The sequence below is a fragment of the Fringilla coelebs genome, assembly GCF_963513975.1.
Source record: "Fringilla coelebs genome assembly, chromosome: 3".
NCBI classification, from domain to species: domain Eukaryota; kingdom Metazoa; phylum Chordata; class Aves; order Passeriformes; family Fringillidae; genus Fringilla; species Fringilla coelebs.
This window is the reverse complement of record NC_140030.1, coordinates 92,694,863-92,720,904: the sequence shown is the minus strand read 5'-3', so window position 1 is coordinate 92,720,904 and position 26,042 is coordinate 92,694,863. Positions and strand designations below refer to the sequence as shown.

The 26,042-nt window shown below is 48.3% G+C and overlaps 1 protein-coding gene across 1 annotated transcript in view; it reads right to left on the bottom strand.

The window, feature by feature from the left end:
• Positions 1-26,042, bottom strand: part of VASH2 (vasohibin 2) — a gene marked incomplete at its 5' end in the record, with an annotated part of 32,230 nt that extends 6,188 nt beyond the window's left edge. The window contains 5 exons of the mRNA XM_084202744.1: positions 538-919; positions 9,690-9,764; positions 18,184-18,240; positions 20,574-20,662; positions 25,734-26,042. Of these exons, the coding sequence (XP_084058870.1) occupies positions 538-919; positions 9,690-9,764; positions 18,184-18,240; positions 20,574-20,662; positions 25,734-26,042 (912 nt within the window). The remainder of the gene's footprint in view (positions 1-537; positions 920-9,689; positions 9,765-18,183; positions 18,241-20,573; positions 20,663-25,733) is intronic.

Below are 26,042 nucleotides of genomic sequence, written 5' to 3'. Positions count from 1 at the left end.
CAGCCAGCAGGGAAGCCTGTCAGAGAGTCGCTTTACTCGCCTGTCCCACATAACCTACTCTGTGATTTAGCTGAGAGTAGTAGACATCAGCCCCCTGGCATGTCCTGCAAGGAGAGGCAACCACTGACACTGATGCCCCATGGCACCTCCTGCAGCTCAGGTGGAAAACACAGACCACCCCTACAAGCAACCGGGCCACTCTTCCCAGCAGTTCCAGCACCAGCCATGCCGATTCTTCCCAATCACCTTCTTCTGGAGTCATTGAAAGCAAACTGGGCAAACAGCTCCCTGATAGCCAGGGACGAGTATGGGTTCAAGTTTTTCCCAGGCTAGAGGGGAGATCCTTCAACTAAATAGCTGTAAGGGCTTGAAAGCACACTAAAAATGCTGGGAAGCAGCACCAAGATAAATGCAAGCACACCACCCCCCCAGCACATCTGATACTTGCATGATCTCAGGCTGACACACAGCAAGGGACAAGTTGGACAAGGATGCAGGATGGGACAAGGCACAGCTGCCTCCTGAGCACGGACCTACCTTCATCCTCATATCCCTGGCAAACTTCTCCAGCTCCTTTCTGACTTCTGTGCGCATCATTTTGGACACGTTGAGGACCAGCTGTTTCCACTCGATGGGCTGGAAGCTGTGCGGCTCGTGCGGGACGTACAACCCGATTTTGACTTTTTTCACTGAATGCAAGTACTTTTTATAGGAGTCTTCAAATTCGAAGATGAGGTCGCTCAGAGTTCGGTACGTGAGAGGTTTGTCCATCAGATCCGATCGCCTGCTCATGCCCAGCGAGCCGTAGCGGCCGTTGCAGTAAATCCCAAGCACCACGTGATGAAAATAGTTCCCTGAGAAGTGGGTTTTAAAGCTGATGGGGAATCGTTCCACGGAGGGCTGCCCGTTTGTTAAGTAGCTGCGGTGCACTGCATCAAGGCAATAACGGTGCTGGGAAAGCGGCAGGTACAATTACACCTGTGAGACAGCTTCAGCAGGTTTGGGGTTTCTAACTGCCAGGGCAAAGGACTTTCCTGTAAACACAAACTTGTTCTCACTGTGTGAGAATACATTCATCTCACATTCATCTCTGTGCCCAGATACAGCCAATGCTGCCAAAGCCTATTTCACTGCTTGGAAAATAAATTGCTTTTAATCACGCTTAGGGAAAAGATAAAAACCACAACACTGTTCAGGTCAGCACACCCAGAGACACACCACCCTCCCTAGATCTGTGGAAGCTCCCCATTTGATACCCACATCAAACTCCCACACTTCCAAAGGGAAAAGTGTTTACCTCCCTTTCTTGAGGGTTTGATACAACTTAGTTTACTGAGCCTCATTTTCTCGTGGATTCAAATAGTACCAAGAAATTTGGATTTATTCCTTGCCGAGGTAACAGTCTGACTTTCCTTCTGTAAACTGGCCTTCGCCATTGCACTCCTCACACAGAGTGTTTTAGCACGTTACCCTTGTAACACATTGCTGAGAGGAACCAAAGGAAAGGTCCAAGATGAGTAATTAATTAGATAAGCAGAGAGGCAGGGTCAGAAACAATGCTCTTAAAAAGCAAACCCTGTCCCTGGAATCACTGACTGCCCATTTCAAAGGCACCACGTGCAGAGGCCAGGACCAAGCTCTGTGCCAGTGTAGTGTGTGATCTCAGAGGGGAGCTACGTGCAGGTCACCTCCTAAGGAGGCTGCTGGCCCGTGCCAGGGAAAGGACAGGCTGAGAATCCCTCGCACAAGCAGCTTTGCGTCAGCACCTACGTTGCAGGCAGCTCCCTGCTGCTAATCCTGGGACAGCTGAAACTCACCCTGGCTCCACGTGCTGGCACCTGGCCCCTGGGACAGCAGGTGCCCTTCCCTCTGCAGCTGAGGCCCCCACCCACGCCTGGGGGATGGAGGAGGGATGACCAGAAAAGGCTGTAGCAAACGCTCCAGCCTGGGGTTACTCCAGCCAGAGGCACCTGCTGTAACCTTGGAGCCATCCCCTGAGTCAGCTGGTCATGGTACTGCCACTACAAAATACACCAGCCCAAAAAGCAGCACTGCCAGGATAGTGTCGGGGCATCCTGACAGATGGAGGAGTGGGATCAGCTCCCACTGAAGCTGCAGGAACCTGCTTTGTCCAGGATTCTGCTCTGGGGATCGCCAGCATGCCCTCTTCTCCACACCTCATGCCCAAAAAGGAGGTATTTAACAGCAGTGAAACAAGAGCCACCACACAGCTGAGATATCCTGGGATGTTATTGTGACCAGCCTTCCTCCCCTGCCTGCACAGCACGGCTGCCAGACAGCTGCTGGGAAATTGAGAGCACAAAAAAGCCTTTGTATCAAGACTGTAAAACACAATTTGGGCTCCATTCTGGTTCTGCCAGCTTGACACGCCACAACCTCACCACCAGTGTGACTCCCTGGGATACTGACCCCTGCCTGCGCCCCACCTTTCACCTCTTCATTCTACAGGGCTGCATGAAAAGCATCCAGTGGCTCTCATCTCTCTCTCAACCATTTTGTCAGGGGGATATTTCACCCAGTGTTTGTTGAATTTCACACATTCGAACTTTTGGATTCTGGGTAACTGCAGAAACCACCTAATAAGAGGTCCATGAACTGCCCAGAATCTGAAGTCAAGAGCAAGGAGTTTCACAAATAAACAAACAAACAAACAAAAAAAGGCAAGAAAAACACGTTGACACAGAACTTTTGGAACAGCCACAGGGAAGCTTTTCAGTTCCCTGTCAAATATGTTTAGCTGTATTCAGTGCTAGATGTCATCAGCTTTAGCAGCCTGGAGAAAATGTGTTAGAGGGTAAAGGAACAGACAGCACTGTGGGCTCAACTCATGCTGCACTTCACTGGCTGTATGACCATGAGTCTGCAAGACTGTGCACAGCAGAGCACAGACCTCCCTACCACACACATCTATCACCCAGCCAAGGCCACGTGCACCCACCTCCTGCCCCACTGCCATCAAACACAGACACCCTGCAGCGTCAAAGCCACCCCAACATCACCTATGCAGAACAGAAACAGCCCTATCTGCCTTAGATGGTCTCACTGGATCGCTGCTGCCTTAGGACTAGCTTCTCCAAGAAAAATACCTTCACCCCACCATCAGTAGATGATTTATAATTAAAGATTATAAATACACTGCAAGGGCAGAACGGGGCCCAGCGCCATGATGTCAACTGGAAAACTCAGCACACACTCACCTCATTTAAAAGGTCACCTTGCTTCAGGCCTTAAAAGGTGCATCCTGTGTACATCAAAGTCAAGTTACAATAATTTGTGTCCTACAGACCGATTCCTGCAAAAGCCCATTGTATTTATCATTCTGTGTAACTGAAAAAGCACTACCTTTTATTAACACCTAGGAAGCTTTCAAACATTGCCACTATTTTTCCCCCTCATTATGAAAGGGTTTTCACTCTGCTCCCCAAGTGCCTTTCTGTTAAGTCCATACAAAGCTTTGGTGGCCACCTGCCACACATACACACTTCTGCCACAAGGGCTCAGAGAAGTTGCAATTTAATCTCATTAAATACTTAGTAGGAGTAAAAGAATCTTTTGAGGGCAGAAATTACCCACCATCAAACAACCCAGCAACAACTGCTGTGGAAATTAACCTTTAGGTATGGGTTGCTTCTGCTGAGGGACTGGTTAATGAGAGTCCCCACCCGAGATGAAATACACAGCAAATGGGCTGGAAAGGCACGTCAGATCTTCCCCTCTGTCCCTGCATCATTATTACAGCTTTCCTTTCTGCTCTGCCCAAGGAGAGCTGTATTGTGGCAAACAAAAGGCAAGCACACAGCAATGCTGCAGCTGTAATCACACTTCTGAGCTGGGACTGTGACTGCAGGATGGAGAGTCAGGGAGTGAATTACATGGCACAATAGAGAAGCAGTGCAGAGCAGGAGAGGGCAAAAGCAGCTGCAGCAAAGCTCAGTGGCCTCCTAATCCTGGGTCTTCATGACAATCAAGATGATGGAGCTGGGCTCTTCTCAGAGGTGCCAACCAACAGGACAAGAGGAAACAGGGCAGAAACTGAAGCACAAGAAGCTCACAGGCCAGGCACAAGAGAGTCCTAGAGAACTGTTAACATCAGCCCAGAGTCCAGTCACTCGAGGGGTTCTGCAGGGCTCCATCCTCAGCCCAGGTCTCTTCAACACCTTCATTATAACATGGACACAGAACTCAAAGGAAGTTTGGGGACAGCACCAAACTGAGAAGAGCTGTTGACTCCTTCAAGGGCAGAGAGGTGCTGCAGAGAGACCTCAACCAATTGGGGAGATGGCCAACCACACAAGGTTTAACAAGAGCAAGTGCTGGAATCTATACCTGAAAAAAGGCAGTGCTTCATGTCTTAAGAGCCCAGCAAGGGTGTTTTTGCTGAAGTCTGGTCAAGATGAGCACAGAAAACTACAGGGTGTCTGGCTGCCCCCTCTCCTGCCACTCCCAAGGGCTGGGGCCATGATCAAGTGCCACTGAGCAGCAGTGAGCTGGAGGGATGGCCGCAGGCTGGGGAGCAAGGAAGCAGCTCCAGTTATCAGCAATGCTGAAGCTGCTAGCACAGAGCAACATGTGGAGCAGGAGGAAAATAAATCTCAAAACCAACAATAAGGCTTCAGTAAAACCAGAAGAGTTGGTTTTCCAATCAACTGCTCAGAGGGCCCCTAAGCATCAGCAATAAACACTTAGAGAGCTTTCCAGCTGGAGTCAGATGGCATTTCCCATGGGCTTGGGATTGCTTACTGTGAGGCAGAGTGCTACTGAGACCACAGCTGGATGTTGTCCACACAAAGGGCCCAGAGTTTCCCCTGGCAGCTCCAGGGTCTGTATGGGAAAGGCTCAAGCAGCTGGTTCAGCTTCCCAAAGCAGGACTGCCAGGGTGACATCCCTTAGACTGAGGAACCTACTCCCCAGTGCCCAGCTGCAGTGAGAGGTGGGACTACCTAAAGATTAGACCATGACAATGTAAGCAACTAAAAGCTCACCCCCAGCTCTTCACAGCCGCCACAGGGGCTGTAGACATTCAGCACCATCTTCCTTTCCCATATTTCAGTTAGCAAGTGGGTCAAGCTGTAGACAAGCATGCAGGATGCAAAGAGGAGCACTACATGGACATCAATATCCTGCAATGACTGCAAGAAACTCCCCCCCTCACTGAAAACCCTCACTTCCAGCCCAGGGATGTACCTGCTGGCCTGGAGGAGATGGATGGACACAGGCCTCCAGGGGTGATAAACACCATCCACAGATTGCATCCACAGAAGGAACACTGCAGAAGCTACTGAATAATTTCTCACTCCTGAGACACTTTGGCTCTTCTCTTCCTTGTTTAGTGATATTATTGGCCAGGGGCTCTAATACCCTGTGTGGGTCGAAGCGTTACCTCAGATGAACTGGGAGAAGGATGCTGAAGGCAACGGGAGTGATTTCTGTGATTTCTGTGATTTATGCTCAGCCAATGTGGATGTGCTCCACAAGACTCCCCGAGGACGGATGCAGTGTGCAGCTTCCCTCTCCCCCTCTGATATTTTGCTCTCCACGTTTTAATAAAGTGAATGCAGTGCAGATAAAATTCCCTTGGCACTTTCTGGTTTACTATTCCCTTTCATGAGCTCAAATCAATTGGATCTTTGCTCAGAAAGAGTGGGCTGAACGCACCATTACTCAGCTGATTTACAACTGAACTGAGAAATGCCCTGGGGAAGACAGCAGGAGGAATGCTTCTGGTTAGGCACTGACAAGCAGATCATGTAAGCAGAGATATGAAGCCAGTGCAGACAGCTACACCGAGAAAAAGAGCTGTGCAGACTGCTGCAAAATAATACTGGAAGATCTGTTTGAGCTTTTGGTGATCCCAGAGCAGCTGCTTCCTTGGTGTGCGCAGACAGGGTAGCTCAGTACTTTACCTCAGCGCCCTATAAAAACGCCTCAAGATCAAGTGCATAGGCAATTATGCAAAACTTAATTCTGCACCAAGAGGGATTATAGAAGCATTTTATGAGAAGTCACACAGTAAAAGGCAATTTTTAAAAGAAGCCAGCGAGCAGCTCAATTACAGTGACATCTCGCTAAGCCGCTCTGCGCCAGCCGGCCTTTGAAGGAAGGCTCACACCAAGGGTCCTGGAGGGGGCTGTGCTTTCCCAGTGTCCAAGCAACACTCAGGGCTTGCCAGCACACACAGTGCCTTATTTCCAGACACATGGAATGGAAACAGAGGTTCACACACACAGGGCTGCTCAGCTCAGGCCTGTGTGAAGGCACTGGCTGGGAACTCAGGAGAGGGTGAGCACATCTTCACTGGAAAGCATCTGACCTTGGAACGCTGCTGGCCTCACCGTGGCTGCATCCAGGGGGCAATGCTGAAGATCAAAATCTCATGGCTGCCAAAAAACAGCAAACTTCCCCACGTGCCATGCCAAAGATGCCTCCCAAAACCCCTCATGCTGCACATGCATCACAGCACTGTGAGGTTCCATACTGACACAGGCTCTGTACCAGCCACTTCCCAGGCACACAAATTCAGGTGACCCATCCACTCACCACTGCTACACTCTTTGTGTACCCACTCCTCAAGCAAAATACCTGGGGTTTATAGTGCATGAATCTTGTACACCTAAATGCTTCTGTTACTGACCACCAGCCAGCAGACAGTCCCTGCTCTCTTACAGAGACTTCCAAGACCGGATGCAGAAGTCCTAGAAAGACATGCCTGTCCCATACACTCCTTCTCAATTAAAAAAAAAAAAAGCCTGCCCTAAGTTTGGGGTTTTTTTAATTAGCATCCAGAGACAGAAAAATTCATACACAACTCTGAAGAAACTTCAAATGACAATAAATAGTATAAAATATAGCTTTTGACTATTTTGCTTCCTTCACTTCTCAAAAAAAACAACAAAAAAAAAAAAAACCCAAAACCACCAAACTGAACCCACAAGCCAGGTTTGAGGCAAGCAAAAAAACCAGCAACAACACTTTCAGGTTATCATGGTTATTAATCACCCTTTGCTCCCGTGATATGTGGAATAATCAGTTCACTGCTAAAAATACAGATTGCAAGCCACACTGACCCTGCAGAGGGGCATCAGCTCCACCTGGGGATTATGTCCCCCATTCCAATAGTTTGGGACACAACCCTGACACAAGGACAAGCATAACAGATCTACTGACATCACTTCAAGGGAAATCAGTTAATATAAACTTTTTGGGCTATCAGGAAAACTTTCAACACTGTTACTCCCAGTGCTCTCCTGGACAAAATATCCAGCACATAGCTAGAGAAATATACAGCACAATGGGTAAGCAACAGGCTCACAGGTCAGACACCAAGGCTTACAGGACATGGGGTCACACCAGGCTGGCAACCACCCACCAGTGGGCTTCCACAGGGCTCCATTTTAAGGCCAGGTCAACATCTTCACAAATTACTTGGATGCAAGACTCAAAGGTATGCTTAGTAAGTCTCCTGATGACACAAAACTGGGAAGAGCTGCTGACTCCCTCAAGGGCAGAGAGGCCCTGCAGACCGACCTTGACAAATTGGAAAGCTGGGTGATCACCAGCCCATGAAGTTTAACAAGGGAAGTGCCAGATTCTGCATCTGGGACAGGACACACCCAGTTGTATGGATAGACTGGGGAATGAGAGGCTGGAAAACAGAACCACAGAGAGGGGAACATGAGTCAGCAGTGCCCTGGCAGCCAGGAGGGCCAACCATGTCCTGGGGGGCATCAGGCACAGCATGGCCAGCCAGGCAAGGGAGGGGATTGTCCCACTCTGCTGTGCTCTGGGGCAGCCTCACCTCGAGGGCTGGGGGCAGTTCAGGGTGCCACAATATAAAAAGGATATAAATCTATTAGAGAGCATCCCAAAGAGGGCAATGAAGATGGTCCTTGAGGGGAAGCCATGCAAGGAGTGGCTGAGGTCACCTGGCTTGCCCAGCTTGGAGGAGACTGAGGGGAGACCTCATTGCAGTTACACCTTCCTCTGGAGGGGAAGAGGAGAGGCAGGCACTGATCTCTGCTCTGTGGTGCCAATGACAGGACCTGAGGGAATGGCTTGAATCTGTGTCAGGAAGGTTTAGGATGGATATTAGGGAAGGGTTCTTCACCCAGAGGACGGCTGGGCACTGGAACAGGCTCCCCAGGGAAGTGGTCACAGCACCAAGCAGCCTGACAGAGTTCAAAAAGCATTTGGACGACACAGTGCCTGAACTGCCGTGGTTTTTGTGGGTCCCTTCTAACTCAGGATATTGTACAATTCTGTGATTTTTCCTTTGGGAAGGGCTTTGAAGGGGTTGAGTCTCTTGTTGACATCAAGCCCCTAGGACCCCAATCCCTCCAGCTCATGCAGCACCTGTCAGCATTCCCAGGGGAAACCCTGTCAGCCAGAGCCACCTCTCAGACTGCAACCTGAGGCCTGTCCCTGGCACACATTGCTCAGCCCATGCCCTTCCCACCCCCAGCAGCCATGGATTCTGACAGGCACTACCTGCCAGGCTCTGCCAGCTCCCTGTCCCACGGGAGGGGGCAGCAGCAGCCAGCAAAACGCTGCAGAGACATCCCAGGAGATGGTTTGCTAAGGGGCTTATTTTTAGTTGGGATTTGTTTTAAGTGAAACTTGATCATTTCTGACAAGGTGTGTCTGGCAACCTGCTCCTGCAGCCCTGCCTTGCCCTCCTCCAGTGTTTGAGGATGGTGCAGGATGATTTGTCAGTGACAGCACCAGCGGGCAGAGAAGCAAGGCAGTGTCAATGACTGAAGACTGAGTAGGAAGCGAGCATTATGTTAAGGGGAAGCTCCAATGTGTAACTGTAACCCACACATGTTTCTGCACAAAGCACAGCTGCAGGTTCAGAAACAAAAGCTAACATGACTTGGCCAGGTAAACACCAGACAAACAGAGAACAGAACCCACCTCCTTGGGTGCCACCAAGCTCCAACAACAACCAACAGAGAAATGCTAACAAAGTAAACAAGGATTGTGTAGAAAGGGACTAATCTGGGCACTTTGGATCAGATCCTGATATTATGCAGAATACCAGGGCAGGAGACAAAGTCTGCATGGCCAAATCACAACACTGGTGAGCTGGCACACAGCATCCTGTCGCCATGATATTTTCTGAAAAATCCCTTTGCCAGGATTTTTCTCCTGAGAAGCTGAAAGGACTCAGAAACAAAATGTAAACAATAATTATCTGCTGCTGGGGAATGCAACAGGTGCATCTTTGATTGGGCTCACGTGGTTGGTTTTAATTAATGGCCAACCGCAGTCCAGCTGTCTCGGACTCTCTGGTCAGTCACAAGATTTTATTATCATTCCATTCCTTTCTATTCCTTGCTAGCCTTCTGATGAAATCCTTTCTTCTATTCTTTTAGTATAGTTTTAGTATATAATTTTTTTAATATATCATAAAATAATAAATCAGCCTTCTGAAACATGGAGTCAAGATTCTCGTCTCTTCCCTCATCCTGGGACCCCTGCAAACACCACCACAGCATCCCAACTCCCACCTACAAGCCCAGGCAACTCAGCAACTTGGTGCTGGATACCAGGGCAGCTTCCCAAGTCGCTGACACTCACCTTTGGCTGCAGCTCTCTCAAACACCATCTGTGAGGGGCAATGTATTCAACAGAGCTGCAGTGGGAAAAGTCACAGGCACGTGAAAGGATACATCCCCAGGATAACTGCTTCAAGGCATTTGATAGGTAAGGACTCCCTGGTCATTTCTCTTGCTGTCTCCATTAACCTAGAACAGAAACAAAACAGTTTTCAGTCCTTCCAGCTAGAGCAATTGACAGGAATCAAGAGGTCCTCTCATACACCAAGAGCCAAGCACCTCCAGTTCTTATCTCAGCAAGAGCTGGAGAACTTGATTCTTCCCTTCAGTGACTTGTCAGGGTCCTGTAAACTTCTGGAGGATGACTGGGGTGGTGGAAAAGAAAAGGAAGAGAAAAGAAAAGATTTGAAGGTGAATGGGAGGAATGCAGTCCTCTCTGCATCGAGCAGCAACTCCCTGAGCACCACCTCAGACTGAACTACACGAGCTGGCAGCCATGGAAATCCCAGAGCAGGACTGAGTTCAGCTTGTTTTCAAAATAATCCTGGCTCTTCTCTGCCGCAAAAACAACAAACAAACCACGATAGAGAGGATAGGTACATGGCCCCCTAAAAGCTACAAATGCCTGCATAATCCCATAGTTACGGCTGCAGAACAGAATTTATTGCCTTTTTATCAAAGCTGGCACTGCAGAAAGCTCTACCAACACAGACACTCCACATCCCTGCACACTGAGTTATTGTCTTGCTGCTGCTCCACATCTCCTGTGGACAGAGAAAGTGGCAAAATCCACAACATTTCCTGCAGGAGTGCAGGAAACTACGCATGCCCAGGATTTTGCAAGTTCCCAAAGTTTGGTTACAATCTAGACACTATCTCTGGAGAACAATTATTTCACAGGGACAACACTGTAATAAGCAACCTCAGGTCAGCTGAGAAAGCTGTTGTGCCAGACTGACACTGCACTATTAACCTAGTAGGTAACCTATCCCCTTCCACAAACAGATCCTGAAATCCTGGACAGTTTGGAAAAAAAAAAAAAAAAAAAAAAAAAAAAACAAACAAAAAACCACCAAAACGAAGCAGCCTAAAAAAGGCCAGAAGAGTCACATCCAATGCCACACCAAAAAACTGCCCCCGCAAAAAAGCACAGCTGAAGACTCAACCAGAGGATAATTTTTATTTTGCAGTCTTCTCTATCCATATCCTTTCTCTGGGAAGAGCTTTGTAAACAGATCCCTACTTTGAGGAAATACAAGATTAAATGACAAAAATATTTGTATTAGAGAAGATTATGAAAATATGCATCTGAAACCATCAGTCTGTTTCCCCCACCTTCTGATTCACCCACCTCATGCATTTTAAACCCTGTGTTGAATACAAGTGACAACAGAGCTTCCACTGCTATTACAGCCTGTCACAGCCATTTCATGTCCCATTTATCCAAGTTAGAAATTATCTTTTCATTTGTAAACAACCACCCAGAAGACTAATTAGGGTTTGCCTGCCTCCTCCACACTCACAATCAGGCACAGAACCCCAGAGAACTGCTGGGAGCACAGAGCAGCCCTGGGAAGGGCACACAATGGGGCTCCTTCATCACCCACAGAGGCTCCTACTGGTCACAGCAGTGGCTACTGCAAAGCCCAGTCTCTATCTCAGATTTGTTATGTGTAGATGAGGCATGGGAGGTATCCATAAATAAGATAATCCACTGGATTTCCTGTCTAACTACATGGGAGTCACAAAAAAAAAAAAAAAAAAAGAAATTATGATTATCAATGTGCATCATGAGTTGTAGAACCATTTACCTGAAAGCCATTTGGTGTGATCTGTGCCTGGTTAACACAGCCTGGGGGGCAGGGGCAGGGCCAGCATCTCCTCCTCAGGCACACACAGCAGGCTGCACCTGGATCCAGGAGCTGCAGTGGGACCTGGCAGCTCAGACACCAATGGAGCAGGACAGTGGGGAGGGTTTGTGCAAGGGGAGCACTGCCCAGGAGGCACCACCAGCTGCCAGCAAAGCAGCACCACCTGCACTTCTGGGCAGGCTGTGCCCTCACACACAGCCACCCTGGACTCCTGGGGAGCGCTCTGCAAACAGCTTGCTTCCTCTCTGCATTTCCAGCACAGACTGCAGGGTTTATGTGCATGACCCAGTTCAGGAGCCACTGAGAGCTTTTCTTCCACTTTTAACAAGCTTGAGTCAAAGCACGGCCTCAAACCCTGTGTTTGGATTGGAAGCAGAGCCCCTGGAGAACCCCCAAGCCACTGCTCTGCCCAAGGTAGCTCAAGCCAAATCTAAATCACTCCCCACAGATTATTTCTCAGTCTGCTTTCAACTGGCTTCTCAAAAGCCTGGGAACCCACCAGCTAATCTATCCTATACTTAACCTTGCATCTAAGAAGGTCTCCTAATGTTTAAACTAAATCCTTCCCTTTTTGCAAATCAAATCAGGAGCTGTTTTGGCTCTCCACAGTGGGCATGGAGACCATTCATCATCTCTCCTCTTGCTGCAGACATTTGTATATGCAAAAAACTGTAATCTACCTTCTCTGTAAAAAAAGAAAGCAGACACCAATTTTTATTTAATTCCTCCCTCACTCCCCCTGAGGTTATGATTTTAGGACAATGTTTGTTTCTTTCAATTTTGGAATCCCTTCAACCAACTCACTTCTCACAGGCCTTTGGCTAAGCCCACAACAATATAAACAGACCAATTTCCTCTGAATCCATCTTTCAGTGCATATTTGCATCCAAGCCAGCATGCTGATGGCTTTTGTCTGTTGGCCCATACTGAATCGAGTTCTGGTGGTTTTTGTGGGGTTTTTTTGGTGGTGTTTTTGGTGGGGTTTTTTTTGTAGGTTGGTTGGGAGGTTCTTTTGTTAGGGGTGGAGATTTTCTGGCTGGGCTTTTTTGGTGAATTTTGTTTGGTTTCTTATTTTTTTTAAGCTCATCTTCTTCTTTGCTCTCCACAGCTGGTTACTCCCAAACTCTCCAATATATTTGCCCTCACTAAATTATCTCCTATTTGTTCCAGCCCAAGAGATCACTCTGAATATCCCAGTTTCACTTTTCAAAGCCTTGTCACCTTGTCCAGCCTGGACTGCAAATCATCCATCAGTATACAATTAGTCTTACCCACATCATGAAGGGAAAACTGAGCTGGGACAGACACTGCACACCCCAACTCACAATCTCTGCTAGGCAAGATTGGTAAAGTGCCACTTCCTACGTGCTGCTTTCCACCAAGCTGGGTCATTACATTCGATAGTTTTATTTAGACTCAAGGTCCCTGCCTTATCTGCAGAGATAAGATGTGGCCTTATCAAAAGCCACACTAAAACAAGGAGTTATTACATCCACGTCTTCTCCCTTATTGACAAAAGCTCTTACACGCTCACAGAAGAAAATTCTCAGAAACAAACAGTGCCCAACAACATTAATGTTGCCTTTCCCTTCCCTTGAACTGCAGATTAAGTTCCTAGACTTATCTTCTCCCTTATTCTCTTTAAAGGCTGCTATCTTTGCCTTCCCCAGCACCCACCCTCCCCACGTTCTCTAACACAAATATTCATGGTGGAAGGCTGCTTGTCAGCTCTCTAAGGGATCTGTGGCAAACGACCTATGGCAAATGACAGAGCATTCAGCTCATTTGGGAACAGCTCATTACAGGTGCTCTTTGATTTGTCCTTTCTCTCTTTTCCCTCACTCCTAAATTCCTATCACACTGTCTCAGATGTTAATAGTGACCAGAAAATCTGCAATTAAACTTGTGAAAGAAGCTTTAAGGAAGGCAGAAAAGAATTAAAAAACAGCATCGAGCATTTCAATTCCCTGCCTTAGCAGGGTTTGCTTCTGGGATTTTCATTAAATCTTGACAGTTACCTGAAAAGAGCCCACATATATAGCTATTCTTTACACTCTTATATCTCAGACAGCTGGGAATTAGCCCACAGTCCCCCTCTCCCCACACTCCAGTGAGCATTGGGGGCTGCCCATCTCTTCCAGGAGAGACTGCTACAGTCAAAGACAAGCACCCTGCAGCTCCCCTCTTTGTGGCATTTACACCACTCCAAGGTCTGCCAGGCAGATCTCTATTCCAGACCACAGTGAACACTTCAGCCTCTAACAAATGTAGCCAACAGGAACAGGCTGCTTGTTCCTCCCTCAAGACCCAGTCCTTGGCAGATAGGGATACTTCCTTGTTAATTGATTCAGAGTTCTTTCAGTGTTTTCAGGAACAAAGCAGGACTATCTCCCTTGCTTCCTGCAGTAACAGAGGCCCTGAAAGGAGTTGACTTTGCCTCTTCAGGATGCTTTGTTTAAAATGGCAGTGTCTAAAGACAGCTCATAGGAATCATTAATTCCTTTTGCTTCCAGATTTTTCACTTGGGGCACTCAATTTCATATACAGGTTAGAAAAATCTTAAAACCATTCAGCATGCCCAAAACTGGAGGATCTCACCAGCTGGCACCAATCACACTGGAGTCCCTTCAGGGATGACCATGCTTAGGAGAAGCTCCCCATTACCTTCACCAGAAAGACTCCTACAAGACTGAATGAATTTATTAGTGAGATCTTCCAGCACATTTTCCCACAAAATTCTCCTTGCACAGATCCATGTATTTGCATGACATCTATAGAAAAACCTGGGAGAAGGAGATTTTAAAGCTCCTGACAGCTTCATTCATGATAACGAAGCCAAAAGAGAAGCGAAAGGCACCAGCAGGAGCAAAAGGAGATAAAACAGCAGAGCAGATATGGATCTTGTGAATCCTCTCAAAAACAGTGTTGCAACAGCAAAAGCATTTCCACCACATGCTGAACACCCCACCATATCTGTAACATCCCCCTTTGTGCAAGAGAGAAGCAGATGTTCAAATGCCTTCTGGAGTCTATTGTCTGGCAATGCTATGAGCCCACTTTTCTTTACAGCCCCATCAGTGTTCCTTAATAACATGGTGTGTGGAAACAGTATTATTTCCCATCTGCCCTTCCCTGTTATTTGGTTCATCGTTGCCACGTGACAGCTTCTATCATGCCCCTTTCCTGCAACTGATCACACATTTTATCTGCTGCCACTGAAGGTCTCTCCCTCCTCGCAGAGCAGCTTCTGGGCTCCAATTCCTCAAAAACCACAGAACCAACCCAAATGTTTCTGCCTCAGTTGTAGGTCCCCCTGTTCAGCTGGCACTTAACAATACTTCACCTCCCCAGATCCTCTGTGGAGGACAAAAATTTGTTTCTCGTCTCATGCCTGCATCCTAGAACAGAAGCTTCCAGAGGGCTTATCTCTCCTTGTAAACCCAGTAGTAGCAGCTTGTTGACACTGAATTCACAGTTACAGACATTACTAGATATCCAGACATACACTTTTTTCCTAAAGCTCACACATGATCTATGCCTGGAAGCTTTAAAAAGAATGACTATGTCAGTCAAAAGTACCATTTTTTATCAGACTGGTCGTACCAACAAAAGCCTAATATAGGTTTAGCCAGCATAATTCTGTGTGGCAAAAGGAGAACCAGTCCTACTGGTGTCTGAAACATTCATATCACATGCATACAGACATGGATCAGCAGAGCTGAACTTCACAGGGTGCCCTTTACCTCTTTAGTACAAAAAGGCACATCATGAAGCCTGTGAAGGGCACTGTCCCAGGATACCTGTATTAGCAAAGCACTCCTACAGTGGATGTAGCTACACCCATAAATTTGGATTCTATGCAAATACAGCCAACTCAGGAGAGCACACCCAGGCACATTTTCAGACACGGTTTGCCAGTACAACAAGAACAGCACACCAAGTTTACAGGTTCACAGCTCTGCCACTCTGGCTCACACAGCTACGCCAACAGAAATCTAGCATTTCTAAAAATGCTATCTGTAGTCTAGACAAATCCACGTGGTGGTCTGGCACTCTAAAATTTCAGTTGATAATAAGAGTAACTTTTTTTAAAGAGACTGTAAATACTGACTTATAGCAAGACTATATCCCTTAATGAGCTCCCATAGATGATTTATGCTCTTCTTCCTATGCTCAGCCATGCATTTTTATTTCCTCATACATCACACTGATGCTGGCAGTAAATCTCTACAATATCTAGTCCTCCCTCCATAATAGAAAAACTCATTAATATGCCCCAGCTGCTTTAGGACACTTTGACATGAATTTATGAATATTCAATTTCCATCTAGTACTCGGCTTCTTTGTGTCCAGCCACTGCTGTCTTGAAGAGAAGCTGCCAAAGATCTTGTAATACTTCCACTAGCTTTGAGCCCTCACATTATGAAATCAGCAATATGTTTAGTGTCAATAAAGCCCTGGGAAACAGTCTCATTTTTCAAGAGCCAGTAGCAATTGGAGGCCTTCAGCATCCTGCCTGATCAGCTTGCAAACGCTGTGTTGCAGCAAGCGAGGCCTTTCACACCACAGGAATTGCTCAGAGCAGCTCCTGTCACCTCAGCACTGGACACCTGTCATTGCCATGCTAGGAGCTGATTTTTTGCAAAGTAGAACACACCTCCCAGGAAAAAAAAAACTTGGAGATGTAAGTGATTTTTCAGCTTTGATGAAAACTGGCCAGATGAAGGAAAGGGAAGCTTTTGTGCACACCTCAACACATTATTCAGACAGAAACTCCAAAGCTGGGGTTGGAAGGGACCCCCAGAGACCATCTGCCCAACCCTCCTGCTAAAGCAGTTTCATTTAGAGCAGGTTGCACAGGTAGAATTTGAATATCTCCACAGAAGGAGACTCCATAACCTCTATGGGCAGCCTGTTCAAGCTCTGTCAACCTCAAAGTACACATTTTTTTCCTCATACTTAGATGGAACTTCCAGCTTCTGCCCATTGCTCCTTGTCCTGTCACTGGGGACCACTGAAAATAGTCTGATCCCATTCTCCTGACACGGCCAGGTAAACTTTAAAAGCTCTGAAATCTAAACCAGAAACTGTAAGTTTCATAAAAACAACTGGAATTTTGGTTTCATAAAAATGACAGGAACTTCAGACAGCCTTGCATGCATTCTCCTTCTCAAAACTGGAGAAACCAAGGCCAAGCAAGTGTTAGAGCCCTACAGCAGAACAGCAGAATCTGGGCAGCAACACGTGCTCCTGACAGCTCCACTCTTCCCAGCACTCCCATCCACCCAATTCAGGAGCAAAGCAGCACAGGCCTTAGCACTCTACACTGCTTGGGTCCAGCACAGACCGTGTTCAGCTAACTGTGCCTGGAAAGCTGGCAGCCCCTGAGGGCTTGGACCACTTCCAGGAGCACCATCCTTAGCTGCACAGAAGTCCTGCCACCCCATTCCAAGGGGTTCCCAGCAGCAACAAGAGAGGAGACAGACACTCACCCCCAAGCAAACACTAAGGCAGATAAACAGAGGAAATGACTCCACTTGGGAGGTGATTCAAAGCCACAGGCACATCTCCAGCTGTGAGCACTGACTGTATCTGTTCCCTTCTAGGAAAGAGCACCATCCTCTAAGCCAGGCTTTTATCCAGCCCAGGAAGACAACGACCTTTTAAGTGGTAAGTGCTGAGCATAATTCATTTTCATCCTTCACTTCCTTTGAAAAAAGTAATGGGACAAATTTAAAAATGAGTGAGCAGCTTGAAAATTGGTTTAAGCTTCTGTAAACCCATCTATCATTCAAGGCACAAGATTTGTTTTAAACTAGCTCCACCAGAGTAGTGAACATTAGATAAAGGAGGTGAGAAAGATTGCTGTCAGCAAGATGAAAACCTGAAGCACAAAGCTGAGATGGGAACTGGAATTTTAGAGAGAGGGACCATCAGTTCATTGACAGAGAACTGGGAAGAGCTAAAGAGCAGTCCATAGAAGTAATTATATTCTGCTTATCTTAATTTCACCCTAAAATAAAAGCATAATGCTGTCAACACCCTTCCTGCCCTAACCTGCTAATTTATTAGGTTCTGTTAAAGAGCTGTCCTAAGTAGGATGCAGTTCTAACACACAGGAGACCCCAGCTCTCTGCTGCCAGTCTCCCTGGGCACATTCATACTTGACTGCACAACTCATCACCAACCAGCACAAGCCCACCACATGGACAAAACAGCAAGATGAGCAGAAGGCAGAAGCACAGACACAACTTAAACAGTCCATTGTGAGCCTCCAGGGAAAACCACTGTGCCCAGGATGTCCAAACTCCTGCTGCACTTCACACAGCTAATCCCCTCCTATACAACCTGCAAAGGGCATTTCAGCACAACCAGAATATCAGGACTTACTCAGTTTCCAGAAAAGCAGCCCAGCCCTCCCAGCCCAACACCAATAAATAAGCAGAGTTTTCCCAGCCCTGTGCATGCAGCTCTGGCCTGCAGCCAAGCAGCTCCCACGCAGCTGCTGAGCAAGAGCAGCCCTTCCACTCGATGGGCTCGATGGTGCTTTTGCCACCCCGCAGCAAGCTGGGACACTGCTTGCAAAGGCAGCAACAGAGGCAGCTTTGACCCTGCCAGAGGAGCTGTGGCACAGAGGACATGCCATGGCACAGAGCCCTCCCATGCCATGGTGCTGCAGTGCTTGAATGCCAGGTGATCAGGGACAAGGGCACTAGACCAATTCCAGGGACACTTACCCACTCAGAGGTCTGCTTTTTCTGATCTCGAAGAACTGTGTTCCCGTGTGATTGTATCTGTGTTTTGTCTGTTAAGGGAAAGTAACTTGAACAGTCAAGCAATAAAATAACACTGCTGAAAAGGTGAATTTCAGTTCTCAATTCCTGCTGAAACACTAAACACACAGTAAAAGGCATTGACTCTCAGATATGAAACACATGGCATGTAAAATAAAGCAAAACTTTTCACTTGTCTTTTTATATGACTTATTAACAGCAGTAGGTGCAGAGTCGTGTATCAAGGTTGACCATCTAAAATGACACTCAAATTCAGCATTTGAAGGTTATAAATCCTCTTTTCCACTAGGTCCTGCTCACTACTAGGTTGCAAGTTTGGAAAAAAGTCTCCCACATGGGCAAGAGAAAGATTTCATAGCCTACCCAAACCAATCAACATAATCCACAGTCTGATATAACTTATTTCCTTCATGGCTCACATGTGACCTGTCACCCAAAACCATTGCAGGTGCATCCCTTCACACTTAGAAAATACAAACCCTTCTCTAAAAACACGATGCTCTTGAAATGAAAACAACCAGCTATGTGCAAGTCAAGGTCATTAGCTAACACTAATTGCAGAAATGTTCCTCACAAATGATGCCAGCAGACAGTCAACCAAATCTCAGCACCACTTTCCTAGAAGCACAGGCTGCCCCACAGAAGCATCAACAGAAGCTGCCTCTTCCCTGCTCCTTGTGCATCTCTGTTCAAGCAGCAACACAATAAATCAGACCAGGAAAACAATCTGTTCAGTAAAAACAAAAACAAAACAAAAAACCCAACTGAGTTTTGTAAAAAAAAAAAAAAAATTAAAAAAAAAATCACACTGCCCTTATTTTTACTAGGTTACTTTTCCAGTTGAATCTCTTTCCTAACCTAATACCTAAATTCTATTCCCATCAGAATGTTCATGCCAGTAAAACTGGTGATACCAAGGCAGATACCAGGGCACAAGCAGGTGACCCCATGGAAGCTAAGAGTTGCTTGCAAGGCACAAATAGCACAGCTGCTGGATGTATAACCATAGCCTAAATAAAAACTCCAGCTCTCACCAGGATGCTCTGAACTGACTTCAATTAGAGTTCAGAGTTCTCCACAAACAAGGCTTTACTTCCCTCCTGCCTTCAAAACTAATTCCTGAGGCCCTTTCAGGGTGCTCTGCAAAAAGCATACATCCTCCTTCAACCCTCAAAGGAAGCCCAGATGCTGCTCCCCAGCCCACTTTGAAGCTTTTCTGAACACAGATCCAAACCCTGTGCCCAAGGCCTGCTCCTGCTACGAAGCAGAATGCAGGATTTCAAACCCACTACGGGGGGAGGTGGGGGATAATGTAATTTTTGGAGCCCTGTATGACACGGTGTCCTCTCTGGCACAATCCCAGGGAGCAAGAAGCCTCTTGTCCTGGCCAAGTGGCTTCCATAGAGAAGAGAAATGCACCATCCCCCTGCAGAGCAGGCAGGCTCCAGCCTCCCTGCCCAGGGCAGCTGCTGCAGCTCCAGCCCCGGCCGCCGCCTTGATCCCAGCCACAATTCCCCCCAAGCTAACCATGCCTGCTATTTCTGGATGCTCTTCCAGCTGCCTCCCATATCCTTCTTAATCCTTACCAGCACTTCACACTCATTCCTCATCCCCCCAGTTTCCCCACGTACACTAAAAGGCAGAGTTTAGGGAAAAAGGGAAATAGAAGAGCAGCATCTGGGCCAGCAACCTTCCCTGAAATTATCTGTCAGCAAGAAAGGCAGGAGTTGGGCATGGGGCAGTGACAGACAGGCTAGACAGATGTGTAGATCCCTGATGAATCCCCCAAGCAAGGTGGAACATCTGGAAGGGAGATGCCTTTGGTCAGTTCCTGTGTCACAGGCAAGCCTGCCCACCCTGGGGTCAGGACAGCTGCTCGTGCCCCTCAACCCAGTGACAAGCACTCCCTGCAGGCTGAGCACACAGGCAGTCCTCAGGGAACCCACAGGGGCTGCCCAGGCAGAGGGAGAAAGGCTTTGCCACAGCACTGGCTCTCTCTTAGTGGCTTTATGACAAGATGCCATACTATTTCTCCAGGCATCATGATCCGATCATAATATCCTCATACATCAACTTCAAAATAAGCACTTCTATTCCCACCAATGTCACTTCAGTTAAATTTTTCAGTATAATTTAAAGTTAATTCCATCTCCCAGAGGACTGCTATGACAAGCTCTGTGCTGCTGGTGCTATCACAAATCCCTGGAGGCATCCCTTTACCCCCAAATGATCCCAAGCCCTCGCAACCAGCTAAAGCTTCAGTAAAGCTCTGTTAATTCACAGCAGGCACAAGTCAGCCTTCTTTCCGGAGAACACACACTCGAGAAGGATACTGCAGCATCTTCATGTAGGTCTGTATTGCCTGGAGCCATTCTGGGATTGACATGGAGAGCTTGTAGTTTGGCACTGGCGGCACTGAGGGCTGGACACAAGGAAAAAGATAAAGAGGTTAGACAGCCACGGCTCCCCGCAGAGCAGATAAGTGATTTACTGAGCAGTGGCATGTGCTCAGTGCAACACAATGCTGCAGCACAGATGGCTTAAGCCCCACGTGAACTCAAGCATCAGGCACAGTCATCCCACTGACCACGGGGGCTGCCCCAGCAGCAGAGCCAGCCCTGCACAGAGAGGCTGTGGCAGGCTGATCATCAGAGCCTCCAGCATGCCTCAAACACCACCCTATGCAGGCAGGCAGGGCAGTTTGGATGAGCAGAGTCCCAGTACTGACCCTGCTGTTCTCCATCCCCGAGGAAGCAATCTCAAGTCTAATTTCTGGCCTCCTTCACCACAAGGGAAAGATAAAAGGAGACAAGGATCTTAGGCTGCGTAATTTCCCATCTGCCATATGTCTGCAGCATGCTTGCTGGGGAGGGAGAGCACCTAGAAGACCACCTGGTACCCAAATATTTAATGACATTAAGACACTTAAAGATATAGACTGGCAACATAATGGGATTTTTCCAAAATCTCATAAGACATCTGCTTGTGCCTAAGCATTTTAAGAAGGCAGGCCCTCAATCCACATTTAATCTCCACAGCTATTTGGCTCCTGAGCCTGCAGCCATGCAGGAAAGGGGCACAGCCTTGTCCCAAGCCCACTTATTCCAGGGGTGAGACTGCAAAATATGGGGTCAGCAGATGTTAAAGTGGGCAGCATGAATAAAAGAAGTCAGCACAATTCTCACACACACAGTGAAGGAAGCAATTTCAATATTAATGCAGATTCAAATTCAGGAAGCAGCAATTTGAGCAGCTGCGACAAGGTGCAAAGAAAAGTGTCTGTGGGACCACATTGTCGTAACCATAGTTTAAAGCTCATAAAGTGACATATCACTGTCCTTAATATACTTCAAGTCAGCAATTACTGATAAGAACAGCAAGTTCAGGTCGTATGGGGCATCTCTGCCACAAAGACTTTCCTCTGCAGTTCCCATCTCTGTTAAGATTGTGTGTTTGCTTTCAGAGAATGAGCACCGGTAATCTCAAAGCAACAAAACCCAGAATTTACCACATGCAGCAAGTTACTACAGTGAAGCAATAAATACACCTTGGAGAAGGGGGGAAAAAACACCAAACCAGAGACTCCTACACTCCTGGCAGACAGAAACAAGCTGTAAGTGGCAAGCAGATGGCAAGGCTTCCAGCTCGCCCCCGCCAGCCCAGTGCTACACGGGCGCCGGCACGCCTGCACACATGGGCTGTCTCCTCTCACCAGTGGGAGTTATGAGCAAGACTCATTAGCGCTTCTTAATCATGATTTTCATGCCTAAGCTCTTCATTAGAGGAATTTTTTTTTGGTTCCACAGGTTCCTTTCCCACCCAGCCCCTTTGGGCTGGATGAATTATTCACCTGTCCCTTCCAGCACGAAAACACACCTGGACTCAACACACCAGATAAGGCTCAAGTTCCAGAAGCAGCAGGAGCTGACAAAGGGAATTCTGGCAGGGCTGTCACACCTTCCTGGGGTGGCCATTTCTGCTCCAATACACTCAGTCCTTTGCTTCAAAGATGCAGAAGCTCCAGGTGCATGCATTGCACTTACACAACACACCGAGGCAATGGGAGCCCCAGCCAGTGAGGGGCCTGGCTGCTGCAGAGGTGGGGATATTTCACCCTTTTCCCAGCCCTCACTCTGCTACAGGACCCAGGACAGCATCCCACAGGGATAGCAGCCGTGTGAACAAACACAGCCCTTCCTGAAACCCACAGTGGCCACCCTCACCCAAGGGGACGGGTTCAGACTCCAGGTGAGGTGCTCCCCATCTCCAAGGTAGGTGATCATATTATCCAAGGAGGATGATGGTGTCAGATACCAGAGCATAGCCTAGAAAAGAGAACCAGGGCTTTCCCACTGGCTAGAACATATTCCAGTTACCTCAGCAGGCCTGCTGAGACAGAAGGCTCAAGCCCCTCCAGATCTCGGGCAAGTAGGGAGGAGCATCCATAAGCCTGAGCTCACACAGGGCAGCACTGCTCTCCTCTCTCCAGTGCAGGGCAGCAGCACAGACACCATGCTGCCAGCCAGGCCAGGCAGTTGGGAGCCATACACCACTCCCACTCCTTCCAAACATTTTTCCCTCCCTGATTCCTGCCCCAGCTGCAGGAGGCTGATCCTGGGCACCCATCCAGCATGGAGCAGAAGCCAGGGCTGCACGATACAAGTGCAGGAAAGCCCAGCTTTGTTGTGATTGAGGATGCAGCCCTCCAGCTCCTGGTATACATCCACAGCAGCAAGGAGCAGGCAAGAGGTCATGGATGCCAAGAGGAAATGCAGACACAGCACTACAGACCATGAATTTGTAAAGCAAGTGAAATTCAGAGACGAGTCAGATGAAAAGCCTTGACCTTACATCAGTCTTTCCAAGGAATAGCAGTTCCAGACAGTGCAGCTGCTGCAGTGCAAGACCACGTGGCAGAGCTGGAGACTCATCCCATGGCTGGAAATGCTGTAGTGTCACTTCACCACAGATATCCTGTGTGGAACTCCTTTTGCCTGACTCCACTGTCTCACTTAATGACCAGAAAGTCATTTCCTACCAGCTCCCCCTGCAAGCACACTGTTACTCAGCACGGATGAAGCTGACAGGCAAGTTTTCAAAGCTGCTGAGAGGCTTAATTTATTACACTCTCCAAGTACCTCCAAGATCACAGAACAGGTAAAGGATTGCACAGCCCTTCCAAACTGTGAGCCTGCACTATTTGCAGAGCTCAAGCCAACAGTCAGAGGTGGGGACCCCACAGGTTCCAAAAGTGCCCTTGCAGACAAGCCAGCTTTTTGTAAGGACTCTGCCTCCCGAGAGAGATGCAGCCCTGCACCTCTGCAGCTTGCATTTGCTCCAGTAAGGACAAGCTCACAGACACAGGCAGAAGCTACTTACACCCTGTGCGTATGATTGCTGAGACTAATGCCAAGATGATTAGAGCAATCAAGTGGAGCTTCTTGGAGAGGGGATGAAAACTCTCTCCCATCACTAGGGATTAAGAACAGATCAGATGCAGAAATGGAGCAGTTGCACATGCCACTCACTCAGCCTGAACCAACTATCCATGCAAGCAGAGTACAAATCATCTTTTCACAGACACAAGTTTCCCTCATCACTCCCAAACAGCAGTACCCAGTCTTTTGCAGGGTCACACATATCCTGCAGCACAAGCCAATTAAAATAATTTGTACCACCATTTAAGGACCAAGTCTCCACTCACATTCCTACTCCGATCCAGAAATTACCATCACAACTTTGGTAATCCACTACCACTTTAGCAAAAAAAAAAACCCTGCTCCTAACCTTCATTTGCTCACCTGAGCTCTGTTGGCCCTAATAAGGGCCAGACAGTCCCCAAACTACTCTCTGACCCCAGAGGTGCCACACTTAGCCAGCAAGAGCTATTTAGTCACAGAGGGCACCAGGTCCTCCAGCCCCTGAAGAAACTAATCACTGTAACAGGGATTTTGCTTCTGGGCAGTACTGGAGGAGTACAACTCCTACAGCACTGGGCACTGATCATCAACATCAAATGATGTGGCCAGGCAGATTTCAAAACATTTTTATTCTGCCCAGCTTACACACATGCTACAGAGAGAGAGCCCAGAGCTGTGGCCCTGAGGAAGAAGCCGTGGGCAATGCTCTCTGGGACATTCCCACAGGAATACAGCGTGCAGGCTAGCACACTGCAGCCACTGGCATGTCTCTCACCAGATGCTTTGTCAGTCACCATGGGTGTCACCTGTAAAAGTTACATGCTCTGGAGCTGGGAAGTAAAGGATGAAAGTCTAGTCTGGCACATGCTTTGCCATCTCTTAACACCAAATGGGCTTGCAGGCCATCTAGACTGGCATAAGCTGGTCAGGCTGCTGAAACAAGAAGTTCTGCCCAGTCCCTGCCCCTTCATTTCCACCTCAAGTAAAAAGAACCACAAACTCAGTATAACCTGATTATTCTTCAGTTGGATAGGCTCCCCCATCCAAACAAAGGCTGGTTCCTGCACAAGGAGAGCAGAGTGGAGAGAGATGGTCCCTTTTGCACCTGCACTGGACGGAACATTGCAGAAGACGATGAAAGGCCTTTTCAGCCCGCAGCTTATTTGACAAGCACCTTCTCAATACAGCACTACACAACACGATTTCGACTTCCCTGCGCACAGAATTTCCTTTCTACTCCACAAAAAGAACAGGCATATGGTTCATGTCAGTATCACTGACAGCTTGGACCGTGACAGCAGCAGCCCAGCCATCTCACCCGAGCATGCAGAGGGGTATGAACCAAGCCAGACTTCAGCGGTCAGCTCACATTAATGCTGCCTGATGTGGGAATGAATCAAGCTCAAAGTCTGCCAAAGCAGAGAGTGTTAAAGACATTGTGATCAGTAAGGCAGCACAGTGTCAGGAAGCCTTGGAACAACAGCAGACATCAACATTTTATTTGCTGTCTGGAGGAAAAAGACTTGGGTGAGGCAAAGCTATTTGGGGCTTGTACTGAGGAACATACCAGACAAAAGCATTTGGAATCTTTCCACATACTGGAAAAGAAATGTCTGAGTTTTAAATCCCTTGTTACATTTGAGGAGCAACGCTGTGTTTAAGGAAACACCTGCGTTCCAAAAGCAAAAGAAAAACCTGCTTTGAATTGCACAAAATGCTTCACTCAGTCCCCTAAGATTTGTTTTAACTTTTGTTTTCTTTTTTTTCTCCAGAAGCTAAAAGGAGTCATTTTCTTCCTGCTTGTTCCCAGGACACCCACTGCAGCCCCTAAGCACCCCGCAGCCCCCGTACCCCGTTGCGGGCGCTTTCGGACAGCAGATGCCCCATCCTTCTCCGCAGCGCCCCGAGAGCATCCTCCGGGCTGCGGTGTCACACCCTCCCTCCTCCCAGCCGGCCCCGGAGCCTGCCCGGCCGCTGGACGCGCACAGAACGCGGCGGCCGCCGGACGCCGATCTGGGGCTCGGTGCCACCCGCTGCTCCCGCACGAGGGGACACACGGCGGCTCCGCCTTACCCGAGCCAGGCGGGAGGCGCTCCGGATGGCCGCCGCCACGGCACCGCCGTCGGGGTGCACCCGCTCCACGTGGCCCCACATCCGCTCCCAGGTCTGCCCGTCCATGGGGAAGCCGCTCTTGTTCACCAGGAAGAGCGAGCCGCCGTCCCGCTGCTGCTCCTGCTCCTCCTCCTCCGAGCCCCCGCCGCTCCCGCTGCCGCCGCCCGCCGCCCGCGGCTGGGCGCTCCGCGACCGGCCGCCCTCCTTGCCGGCCGCCGCACGCCGGCCGCTCCCGCGGCAGCCGCCGCCGCGGCCCGCCACGCCCGTCAT